General features: G+C 47.3%; 1 protein-coding gene across 3 annotated transcripts in view; it reads right to left on the bottom strand.

The window, feature by feature from the left end:
- The window catches only part of Duox (dual oxidase), a 256,715-nt gene extending 244,203 nt beyond the window's left edge, over nt 1-12,512 (bottom strand). Inside the window, exon 1 of one of the 3 annotated variants that reach the window (XM_084595542.1) lies at nt 12,168-12,512. In XM_084595542.1, the coding sequence (XP_084451668.1) occupies nt 12,168-12,264 (97 nt within the window). In that variant the 5' untranslated portion in view covers nt 12,265-12,512. The remainder of the gene's footprint in view (nt 1-12,167) is intronic. The other 2 variants (XM_084595541.1, XM_084595543.1) reach the window with 2 other exon arrangements.
- Between the last annotated feature and the right edge of the window lie 780 nt (nt 12,513-13,292).

The raw sequence follows: 13,292 nt of genomic DNA, 5'->3' as shown, positions 1-13,292 counted from the left end.
GGCCTTTTCTCCCCTGTATGCACCCTCTGCGGGGCACCCAAAGCAGACTTTCATCACATCCTCTACGTTTGCTCTAGGCTCCAGCCACCCCGTAATTGGCGACTAACAGACACAGAGCGATGGGAGATCGCGGAGTCCAGCTCGGACCCAGCTGCACAAAAGGAGCGCTGGTAGGCTGGGATATAAGAGTCGCTAAAAGCCACAAGCACCTGGCCACCCTACGCGATATCGAGGCGGCCCATCAATAAAGACAGTAAGGCTCAAGAATCAAACGTTTTCAGCAACACCACCTGCTAAGAACGTAATGGTCGCCTAGAAATGGTTAAACCTGAACATGCATAAATCTGTAGTTTCCCCTCTTTGGAACACCGATTTCCACGAGACTCCAATCAGATGTTATTTTGGCGCTGCATATATAAGAAAATAAAGAGACAAAGAAGGCAAGAAATAACACTGTAAGCATAAGGTTGCTCTGCACATACATTAGTAGGAATTACAATTTTTCCCACTTCTGTGCTTGCCTTTCAGCACTTGCAAATTAGCAAGAAAAAAACACCATTTGCGCCCAGTTCCTTTATTTCGTCTGCAGCAAGAATAAAAACATCCTTTTATTCAGCTTCTAGGGTTGTCATTTCATTGCAGCAGTGTCAAGCACAGTTTGAAATGTGCTTTTTAAGAGCTTAGGATGCGTGGGCTTATGCCCGGGCGTTGTCAGTTCTTTTTCTTCTTTATAACGCCTGGTGAGTGTATTTCGTTCATTTTATTCTCATCAGTAGATTTAGGTTGATAAGGCTTTATATACATCATTACTGATACACCAGGCTGGCCACCGCGGTGGTGCAGTGATAAGATGCCCGACCACTGTGCCGGAGTACCCGGATTCGATCCCGACCGCCGGCGGCTGCATTTCGATGGAGGTGAAACTATGTGACGTCCGTGTGCTGTGTGATGTCAGTGCCTGTTAAAGATCCACAGCTGGCCGGAGTTACTCCGTAGCCCTCCACTACGGCACCCCTTTCTCTCTTTTTTTCTTTCACTCCCACCTTCCTACTTTCCCTTATGGCGCGGTTCAGGTGTCCACACAGCAAGTGTGACCAATACGGCTCCTTTCCTTTCCTGTGAACCAATTATTATTACCAGGCTAACCGCAAATCAGCGCACGTCGTCAGATACCCTGCATGTAGTTGGATTGTTCAAGGCTCGCATACTCAGGCAACATAAAAAAAGGTGCACTATACAAAGAGAACAATTGTCAAAGGCTGCTACGTTCGGTACTATCCTATGGGCAGATCAGCAAAAAGAAAAAGAAATTAAAGGTTTCCAGCTTCATTATTCGGATTTGAGCTCGTGGACGAATACTGTGAAATATGGCACGTTCCGATATGTATCCAGCGCTTCACAACTTCGCGCAGGAAACTATAGTGTTTTCAACGGAGAGAGTGATGTACTTGCAAGCAGTGATAAAACGCATTTCAATTACAATAAATATTTTGTACATTCGCCTAAATGGCGCCAGCCGTTATTTAAAAACCGTTAAAAATGCCGTTAAAATTCGCCGTTAAAGGCACATTTTTAGCCGACGTTTTAGCACAATTTATTTATGCGCGGTGTCAAAAACTGCGCTAAAAACGTTCGTTTGTTCCTATTTCACGAGGCCACAATTTCTAAGATTTTTTTACGAACGTTATCGCGCCTTAGAAATAGTTAAAGGAGAAAGAAAAAGAAAAGAATAGGCATATATACGCCGCAGACCAGCAGGAATATGTCGTAATGTATCTTCGGACTACGGCAAGTTAAAAACTGAAAGCCATCAATATTTCTCAAGAAACGCACTCAAACATCCCTACCTCCCAGTGCTCAACAAAGGGGCTCATCATGGAGATAGCTGAAATCCTCTGCCTAACTATAAGGACATCGCCGCGACCAGTGTACTACAGTTTAGAGAGTACTAAAACAACATGAATAGAAGAAATTGGCATTTACAGTATCTTACAGAAAATTATAGGGGTTCTTATTGGAATAGTGATAAGAGCGGTGCTGGAGAAGTTGTCGCCAGCTAAAATTCACGGTTTCCTAAAGTGCGGTCCCACTCGATCGTTCATGGGCGAATGAACAGTTTGCGGTCACCATTCTAAGGAATAATAATACATGTCGCAGACTGCAGGATTATATGGGCCCGGAATAGTTTCTCTAATCTATAATGAGCGAAATACACGTCGAGATAAACTAAGACTTACGTTTTCTACACCAACTACACTAACTAAACTGGACATATAAATATGCTTGACAAGCTCACCACGCTTCCGAAAATGAAACTGAAATGTGTGTCTTCCCTCCTTGTAATCTCTCAATATTACTGACAGTCGCTGACCTCTCGCGATAGCCAGCGGCAACAGCGTCAGAACTACCAAGGGTAGAGCACAAATTTGCATCTAAAATATATGTGCAGCGAGATTCGTGCACAATGAGAGTAGATAAGTATGTATTTCATCAGTATCCAAGCTTTCTTCCTTTAGACTAACGTGCCCTGCTGGTAATCTCACGCAATATATCGAACGAAAACATCTGCGAGAATAAACGAGAAACAAAACATGTAAAAAGCCCTTCAGCGATTCCGGTGCAATGGAAACGATCGTTCTGTTATCGACGAGGGCCACAGTGGTATGTGCGCGTTCCTGTGCGAGAGCGCGAACAACGCTGTCCTTACACCTTGAAGGACCACCCTGCGGGCGAAAGACAGCGGCAGCTGCGCTGTTGAGTCGCTGCAGGTCAGCCGGAAACGCGGATGGATATCAGCGACACCGCGAGGAGCCCGAAAGCGCTGCATGACTGCATTGAGGAGGATGGAGAGGCGCGTCATTTTGATGCAACGGTGTAGCAATGAGGAGCGTGGAAGGTTAGTCGCGTAGTGTATGCCATGAATTCTCCTGCGTTCATTCTTTCGATGCTTAGCTACTAGAGCAGGGTCTCATATGCTGGAGACTGCGAACGAAATTTTCTGTCATCTCTTAGCTCTCACATCACATGAGGCAGCTCGTCATGGAAAAAGAGAGACAAAATTTCTGCCATAATAAAAAATTATACGTTGTTAAAGGGTGAAAAACCAGCTTTTTTTTCGCCATCGTTTTATCTTACTTCAGCATCTTTTATCACATTTCTCTCTTCCAGGGCTAAATCATTCATATTGACGCCTGAGTCGAGCAATAGTATTGTCTTGTAGGCCAGATCTTGATATCACAGCTCACGTGTCCTGGCGCGGCTGTTTAAAACAGTGCAGAATAGCGTCCATGACACCCCCATTTTTCCGTGCAAATGCACTACGCCACAAAAGACCGTTGGAGCGGAGCGGACTTAACCAAATCCAGGAATTTCTCGTGGTAAGCGGGTACGAACCATGTTAGCTATCACGGCTATTCCTTTTATTTCCTGTTCGCAGTCCGGAATACAGTGGGATGAAAATGTCAATCAAAGCACAATACCACGATGACCGTCAGAAAAAGTAAAGCAGCCTTCCAAAAGCGTTTAAGGTTAGCCAGCTGTATGGAAACCGGCATCCGTTCAGGTTTCTCCCTTTGGACGTTGTTACTTGCTTTCAAGTAAGTCACACTTTCAATGAAATATTCGCTCACTGAGCGAGTGTCGACGTCAGCGTGACTCAAAGCTATTCTTGTTTTCTACACATTGTTCAGGTAGAGCAACATAAATAAAACGTACGGCAACACCGCTTTGATTATACACAGGCAAGAACCCTGTACCATACTTCGTAATTGGAAGGCCCTTCCTAGAATTCTTCTGCAAGATATCCCGGAGAAATACTCTGTTCCAGCAGCCAAGAAAAATATGGTCTATGGCTTCAGATTTATGACAAACCGGACAGACCAGCGACAATGGGACAAAGCGGCCCTTCACCTTTAACCCCACTGTAGCAGGTAATACACCACTTTGTGAAAGAAAGAAGGAAATTGCTGGTGATGATCACACTGGAATATCTACTGAAGTTTTTTTAGGAACTCTTTACCTTCCTTCGATAGTGTAATGAGCGATACAAAGGCAGTGGCAACATGTCACCAATCAAGTCTTTGTATCGGTACTTTTGGGTTGCAGCACGTAAGTATTCGAGTGAGAATTTTAATTTGAATGTTAAAAAAAAAAACCGCAGCATCGAAGGAAAAAAAAAAAAGAAAACTTGCCCATCTGAGTCATCTAGCGACATTGTACCTAACATTGCAACCGATAAGCCCGCGTATTAAACTGCAACAAATTCTCGCGCTGTGTATTTCCTGTCATCGTCATCGTGAACTTCCAGATGTGCGCCAACGCCTTCACACGTCGTACTCGGTTTAACTATGTTAAAATCCTAAAACTCCTTTTGTTTCTTTTCCAAACCCTTTTCGTGATGGCAAAAGGTTTAGGCGAAAAGTAATGACAGAAAAAAAATGACTGCCCTAGTATTTTTACTTGAGAAGTAACGATTTTTAAGGTGTTCATGATGCGCCCTCTTTGATATTTCCGCTGCCTGCAGAAAAATAAAGAAACTGTAGCAAACCTTGGCAGCTACCCTCCAGTGTATTGCTTACTTTCATTTCCTTGTAGTTACCGCGCACACCTCTCGACAGCATCCTCCTTCTGCTTCCTCCCATCCTGTCGGCTTCCGACTCAGCGTCGCACCTTAGCGGGGGCGCAGGCTTTCCGGCCGCGACGACATATGCTCGCACGTGAATGCAGTACTACGGCGGGGACAAGATGTGCGCATTGCTTCCCCTTGTGGATGGTGAGCTTGTTGTTTCCCACAGCGACCCGGAGCTTGTCTCGTTGCCTCAGCGCGATGAATAAGTAAAGCGGAACCGCGCAAAGCAGTCCGGAGACGCCCCTGACAGGTTATGACGGCAGCTCTGGAAAGTCCCGGCGGACGTTGCAACCGGCCTCTCTCGCGCCCCAAGGTCCCTGAGACGGCAGCGCGCGCAAAGTACGGCCAGGCAAGGCGAGCGCCGTCGTTTTAGCCCCATTTCTGTCGTCACTGGGAAAAAAAAAAAAACAATAGCGGCGCCGCACAATCGCCCCAATGCTTTATGTCTGCGATGGGCTTACACTGATTCGACGTTCCGTCGGAGTCCCCCATGTGATCCGGCTTCTGCGGTGAGCACGTGCTAACCTGTCGGGCGTCGGACGACGAAGCGAAGAAACCGTGCTGCTTCGAACAATGATGGTCGCATAGAAACTGCTGCACTATGTATACCGCGCGCTGAAGCGATGCCGAGTTGAAGCCCTCGGCTGAGGTTCTGACTGTATCCGCATAACGGTTATGCGTCGTAAGCAATAAGTACAAGAGAAAAGTGTGCACGTCCATTAAGAAAAAATGTTTTCAAGAATGGTTTGCTCTGTAGATACGATTGTATTATCCCAACGTCAAGCCCAACACGCGGCTAACAAAGGCAAATTAGCATAGCAAAATTAAGATAGACTGGTTTGGTTCAGTTCGAAGCGGAATCTCCTACCCTATATTGGCGAAGCGTAAGACACACTCAAAGACGATGAAACCACTGTATGAATTGCTTAATCCCCATGCTTGACTTTACACGCTTCAAATTTTGCTCACTTTGCATTAAACTTAAGGAGTCGTTGATAAAAATGCGACAGCGCAGAGCCAGATCAACAACAATGTTGATAAACTAAACAGAAGATGACTCCAGGAGATGCAGGTGAAGCACCTCCTACCGCTCTTTCAACACTTACCAAGGCAGCGAGGGTCAGGCGGCCACTGCTTCCTGCCCAATAAGGCGTAAATGTCGCCTACGCTTACGTGGTAAAGGAACACGACGAAGGCAAAGAACTGAATAGTTTATGCAAGTTTACATGATGTTCCTGAAACGTTCGTTGTAGATTTAAAAATAAATGGCTGCTGTGTTTAAAATAGTGACATAAACAGTTTTGTTGAAAAGTTCCCGATGGCGTGTGATCAGAAAAAACAAAATGCGAAATAATAAGTGTAGCTTCTTCAGGTGAGACCGCCAGTGTGAAATCCCAGCGATGGACACCTGATTTTGAATTCTTTCCACGCCAAAAACAAATCATCTTCAAGAACATTTGCGTGAGTTAAAAAGCAAGTTTAGAAACGAAAAGTTCGTCATGCTACCTGTTTGTAATTACGTTCACGCATCCTGTTGTAACACGAACAACGAAAGATGGCTACTAACATTTTATCAGTTCTGAAAGCGCACGCACTGGAATAATAGTGGTTCCTGTTATCTAAAATATTTTTGGGGACAGAATAGCCGAGGGAAGCCATTGCCAGTTCCTTCGAAACCTTCCCCAAAGCAGCCAGTGTCAGTTGCACCCTGTGCTTATTTGTCGCCACTGCTCAGTTGTTGGAAATCCGGACAAGGAGCCGTTGCAAGAAGGAAAGAAACAAAATGAACCGCTGCGTGTCCCAGGACGCCATTTCGGATGGGCGCGCCTGGATCGCCTTTACCTATCCAGGCTGAGATAACGCCGACTGGGTCGGCTTTATTCAAAGTTACACCTGACTTCATTGCAAAGGTTCCGCCCTGACTCTCTTCACGCCTCGATGGACATCTCTCGCAGCTGCACATTGCTTTTATGCGCTTAGGGCGGAAATGGGCTCCTTCAGAGTGTATGCTTGAAGGCGCATTTGAGAAGCAGCTTTGCAGCGAGGCAGTGCACGGCAGCGGTGTTTTTTTTTTCTTCCTTCTCTCTTCATCATTTCTGCCACGCGCACAAGGAGAACGAAAGTAAGAGAGAAATGGAAAAATAACGGGAAAGGAGCACCACGCCTGAGCTGGTTTCCCGAGCCTTGCGACACATCCGGCAAAAAAGAAGACGGCTTCCACTTTCTCTCGGGAACTGCGCCGCGTATCGCCACCAAGGATATACCTGTGCACATATCCAGCGACTTCCAGAAACAAAGAAGACAACGGTCGCGCCGGCGTTACTGCCCCGTTGACCTTATCGTAGGCAGCGGTCGAGCCAGCGCATTTCTACGTGTCTGCACCAATTACTCTTGTCTGACACCTCCTTTCATTCTTTGCTCACTTTTGATTGCTGTTCTTCGTGGGCCTCGATGCGCTTCGCGCACAAACAGTTGCCTAAGGGTGACGGCCGGATGTAGAGAGAGGAGGTGAGAGGGTCAACAGGGCGATTTTTGTTGTGAACAAAGGAACTTGAGGTAAAAAAGCACAGCCAACATTCATTTTTTCTTATGAGAGGGAGTGCTGAGGAGAGCAGCCCGCGCTTCTGCTGGACTTGTTTCTGCGTATTTTTTTGCAGCATGTTTATTCCAGCCGCGTAATGGTTCTTACTGAGGGAAACTCGAGCTTTTCTGGTTAATGTCACGATTGCTTGTCATCAATTTGATGGATATGCTCTCCATGTTCTCTTTTCTTCAACTAAAGCACATAATTCCTTACTTAAGCAGCGTACAGAGCGCCTTTTTGGAAGAACTTAATGAACATAAGCGCAAAAATTAAATCGAAATCGCAGATTTTTTCCCCACACATGCACACTGCAATCGTGACACGTAAACCTGCTTAGTAAGATAACGCAGGCATTCAAGAACAAAGGCAAGTAACTGCTTTTTGGCATTTGTCATAACCGCACTTTAAGCGCAAAAATGCTCCCAATTTTGCGGCAGATCACAAAACGGCTTTTGAAACCTGGTGCTTCGAATATGGTCAGACGAAAGTATAGATAGTGGAACAGTTAAGGTAATACAGAGTTACAAAACGGTGAAACTTTTGAAATAGGCCTTGTTCCCCCCCCCCCCCCCCCCCCCCCCCCCCTTTAGCATTTCATTTTTCTAGCATCTTATGGTGAATTCCAAACGGTGGTCCGGAGGAAATTTTCTTTTAACCTTTTTTTTTTTCCTCGGAACCGAGCAGCTGTCAACTAGCGATGTGGATTCTGATGGCAACTTCTGATTGGACCACGGCTTTACAGTCCCTACACCGCGTGCCCTTCTATGGTTCGGCCAGTGGTAGGCATTCGCGTTTCATATTTCCCAACAAACATGAGCCGAAAATCACAGCAGAGTTTCGTGGCTGCCAGGACGCTTTCTAGGTCGGCACAGGACACGGAGCCTGAGCATATTCCCCTGCTAGGGCCAAGACAAGGCAGTTTACAGCTTGCTTATATAACGACCAATGCCTGAGTGTCGGTTTTCCGAGAGCGCCGCAAAGTCGCCGACATTTTATGGCGGCGGCCGCTGTTCCGCGCAGCTGATGGCGTTTCGGGGTGATACGAGACGGGCCGGAACGGTCAACGCCTGTAACACACCACTACTACAAAACTGGTTCCGCGGCGGCCCAGCGTTACACACCATGCCAGAGCCATTGTTCGCGGCAGGGCGATCGAGATATCCGCCTGCCTTTGTTGCTGGCTATCGTCGGACACGCCTCGCAATCACTGCACGGGCAACAGACAGCGGTTGCGAGCGTAGACGCCACCGAGACAGGGAGGGCAGTCTGGTTGAGCAGGGAGGGGGTCAAGATTCTTAGCGCAGATCAAGAACTCGTTGCAGGCGGAGGCCAGGGGGCACATGATCGGCTGCACGCACACCGCTACCCGCTGTTTTAAACGCGCAGAGGAATATTAATCTACCGACCTCAGCGTAAACGTCCCAGCTCTCGCGCCGAGCGAACAGTGCGTCCTGTGGCGGCGTCGAGAAATTTTTGGCTCAGTTCAGAAATGATGCACCGTCGGACTTTTAGAACAGGCGCCGTGGTTCAACGGCTCCAACGTTCTGCTTACTGAATGCATCGTGTCAGAAAAGCCAACACTGTCAAAATTCGAATGAAAAAAAAAAACCGATTTAACGAAAATATTTCGATTCGCCTTCAGACTCCCATAGGGTCCAAAACTTTGATTAAGTCGAAATAGCTAAACCAGTTTTGTGATCTGCCCCGATTTAACGAGCTTGTTTTGCAAAACGAAGGTGAAAAAGTGAAATTTTAATCTGTTTTGCGAAAAACGCTCAAATACTTACTGATTGGGATACAACGGACACATTACGGAGCGTTTTCGTTCCGCTTTTGCCAATCTGCACCATACAAACCAACATTTACAATTCTGAATTGAGTCGACCAGATGGCAGGTGAAGTAGAGGATGCCCTTTAATTGCTGTGGCAGTTTGCTGGAAAATACGAGGGGACGAGAGACATGCTGGACGCAACGCATTCTTGAGAGGAATCCATGCGGTCGTTGCTTACAAAGCGCTTGCTTGCAAAGATCAGCGACTTCCTTGCTGGGAGATAAATTTGTCTTCCCCTGGGACTCCCCTTCTTGAGGTAACATTTTTGTTTCCATTCATACGCTGCAGTGGTGGCGATTGCTTTTGCGGGCTGCAGTTGCATTTTCGGAGAAATTACGCTGTGCCAATATGACACCACGGAAGCTTTCTGGATGTCGCTACACCACATAGTCCAATTAAGTGAACGGTGTTCCCGATTTAACTGAAGCATTCGTGGCTCCCCTCAACTTCGTTAAATCGACTTCAAATGTGTCCGTCATCAGTAGCGGTTTCGGCGTCGCAGATGCAGGCCGCATTTGTGAGCTTATATAATTATCCACTGAAATAATCCTCAGTGGATGGCTGATAACACCAATTACCAACTCGCCCAACTTTCTACCTCCCTGGTAATACGAAGCTGTTAGCTACTGCCGACCAAGAAGAAGCCTGCGTGTATAACGTTTGGAATCGACGCACACATTACTAAAATTTGAACTTTCAGACGGCGTTTAATTTATTCCTTCAAAAGCTGATGCAGTGCTGACAGGGGCCCGCTTGTTTTATTATAATACATGATCTGCAGAAAGCCCGAAGTTATTGCCTTCTTCGTTCCATAATTTAGGCTGACAGATACTTTCCGAGGTCGCATTCTAACTTCTTCGGTTAATATCTGATACATATATAATCAAAATGATTGAGGGAGGAGGAAGACATCCACCCCCTTTCCTTCGTCAACCCACTTTAACAAAATAGAAAAAATCACGGCACAAAGTCATTAGTTCTCAGCGCGACTAGCAGTGCTTGAAAAAACAAGATACATATCTGGCAAGAACAGTAGCGTTAACAATCTGTGACCATTCTAAGGTTTTGCAAATGTAACTAGTATGGGTGTCTCCGATAAAGCATCACTAAAGCACAGCACAAGGCAAGAAATAACACAAGAAAAAAAGCGTGGAATTATCTTAGGTATTTCAAGTAGACTTCAAGAAAAACCTGGAATGATAGTGAACTCCCCAAAATTTATGCCAACATTCGTAGAGAAAAATGGATTAAAAACTAATGGGGCGAAGCTGTGGTTTTGCCTGGTGTGGCACTATTTAGTGTCGTTTTCTTGAGTGTTCGACGCCGTTTTATGCCGGTACGGATGATGCACTATATATAGCTCTAGCTTCCTTAAAAGTGATGCTTTCATAAAGAACTGTGGCATACACTGCTGCGTAGTGCATGTTTATTTATAAACTGCATCTATGAAGTTAATAGGGAATAATATATCGCATCATTTGAGACCCTTTCCTGCCCCAATAAGTAAACGAACTGTCTTCTAACTTCCCGAGGGGATGATTTCCAACGTTTCTAACGCAGATGAAATTCTCATGACCAGGCTTTTCAATCAACGGACCACACGTGCAGGACACGTTTACTGGCTACGGCAAAAACGAAGTACACGATTAGCTTTTAACTGATCTTTCTCATCATCTAGCTCAGTGTATCTCAAACAACGGCTATCGTTGAAAAGAATTCACACATCAGACTTCTGAAAATAGGAAAATTTAGCACCATTCTATCCATATGATCACTGAACGATGCTGAAGAAAAGCTTTGATTCAAATTTTCCACAAGGCGTAGCATGATTTGTGCATAGCATTCAGGCGGTTGTCACTGCTGGTGACGAACAGCGACGCCTCCAATGAAGCGCGGCACAAAGCAGCAGGTTGCGATATAGTATATGGCCATTTTTATTAGACTAGGTGTCACAACTTGTTCTATACCGCCACTGAATATGCGCGCGCATGATAAGCACTGAGAGAGTGAACCGCAAATCACGAGCTAAGTTAACTCCGAGCAATCTAAAAATCCAGACAAAAACGTGTCCCCATTCGCGGTGCCTCAGCAAGCAAGCCTAGGCGCTGCTTGTTATTCATGCCGTCATCTGCAAAGACTGAGCACCCTGCTACACAAGGTCCGCCAAGATGCGCAGCCATCACAAGCACTTCAAGGCTTCGAACGAAGCGAGCCATAACTTGGATCCGTCAGTAATACTCAACTTCTTTCATAACAGCACGCCGCACAAAACAAGAAAGCCATCACATCGATTATTGAGGTCAGTGACTTCACAAGCACGTAATTCACAACGCGTCTGGTTGGAAGAAATTTGTAGATCACTATCAGCCTTAAATATATTAAATACGATCTGGAAGATTCTGTCAAACTTTCTTCTACAAACGGTGGCGTCCTATGCACAGCAGTTACTGAGCACTGACCTTGAACAAGCCCACACAAGAACACAATAATACCGTGTCTTCATAGCTCCATTCCAAACACGGTTGAAGAATTCTATACGCGCGTATTCGAGGGCCGAAAGGTGTTTTGCTTCAGAATATGCAAAGCTGTTAAGGAAATTCGATGACCGGATCTTCAAGAAGAAAGTTGGCAGTATATTGCTGGCCCTCTACCCCGAATGTTGCTGAACGACTTGCCATTTATCAGCTTCAGCACCTTGAGAGTCCCATATTCTCAGGAATTTAGACGCTGCCTTAGCGCATCATCCGAGCCCGCTTCTGAAGTGTCAGTGTAAATACACAATCACAGTGGCTTAAGTAAGGAAGAAACCTAGCGGGACGGACTACTGCTGACATAGATCCACATCTCGGAGCTTTTGGCGCATCGTCCACTCATCCTCTGACTACGCTCACGTGTTGGCCCACGTGCGGGACGCGCCGAGATCGCAACCCGCGCCCCTGTACGACCGGTGCCTTTGAGCCAAGGAGAGGACCGCGAACCCTTTGAGAAGACATGGGTGTTCAGCGGGTCGCTTTAAAGCGGAGGCGACTCCATCTTGGCACTGACAGCGGGTGCCGCGTGTGGTAATCCGCTGTGACGCAAGAAGCAGCCGCACGACACCGCGGCGGCCTTTTGTGGCACTCACCGTCTGGCTGTTGCTGACAGCGCACCCGAAGCGATGGCAGCAGGAGAGTGGCGGTAAGTATCCAAAGCACAAGGCCGCTCGGCCGGCCTGGTCCCATCGTTGTGGAGGCGAGGAGGGCCCTCCGCTTGGTCGTGCACGCGCACGCACTGCTAGCTGCAGCTGCGGACGCACCGACAACACGCGCGCGCACGGATTCGCTCAGGTCGCGCGGCTCTCCTCCGGCGACTGGGCACCTTTTGCGGGGACTGCCGCTGCTCCTGCTCTGCCAGGGTCGGTCGGCGCTGAAACAGGTCTGCCCGGCGGCCCTTTCTCCTCCCCACCACCACTTCGCTGGCTTCCTTCCTTTCCTCGCGTCACGGGCACCTCGCGCCCCCGACGACAGGTGGCCGCAGGTGACGGTAGCAGCGTCGCCACGCGTGCGCATGCGTCAACTCACCCCTCCTTGCCCACCAGCGCGACGACCACCACCACCACCGGCGACGGAATGTCTTACGGCGATGCGCGTGCTCTGACAGAGTGCGTGCCACACGCTGCGTGGTTGGCATTCCTGCTTTTACGGAACGGCGCCGCCTCGCGCACTCCTTGCGTGCTTCGGTAGGCGGATCACCTCCCCGCAGGGCCCGCCGGAGGTCGGAACATGCCGAGCAGCTGGCTCGTTAGCACGTCAATGGCGCTAAGAACGACTCGAGCATACTTCCGCCATAGCTTAGACATCGTGGAGACGTCGTCGGGGCGCTACAGCTAAGGGTTAAAACAGCGAGGAGGTTTGTTTATAGCTTTGCTTGGCACTCATTCGTGGGATCTATGCACGAAAGAAATGCTCGTTATCACGTGTTAGTGTACGGACGATGACCCCGTATCATGTTATCATAGAATCCGCTGAGGCCTATGCGAATTCACCTTGATGAGTGAAAGCCCTTTGCCTAGTGCTCCAACTGGCAGATGTCGAAGGGAAGAGAAGTGTAAAAGTAAGGAAATGAAAAACTTAGTTCAGAAGTGTGGGGAAATCGAAAACTTGTTACGACATACATATACAATAACCCAACTGTAAGTGAAGCAAAAAAAAAAAAAAGCATAAGGGAATGTTTTTATCAAGGCCAAAGACTTATATGGCTCACGAAACGG

Source organism: Amblyomma maculatum, chromosome 2 (assembly GCF_055883805.1).
Source record: "Amblyomma maculatum isolate TAMU_Amacu chromosome 2, ASM5588380v1, whole genome shotgun sequence".
NCBI classification, from domain to species: Eukaryota; Metazoa; Arthropoda; class Arachnida; order Ixodida; family Ixodidae; genus Amblyomma; species Amblyomma maculatum.
The sequence above is the reverse complement of the archived record's forward strand: the minus strand, read 5'-3'. Positions and strand labels throughout refer to the sequence as shown.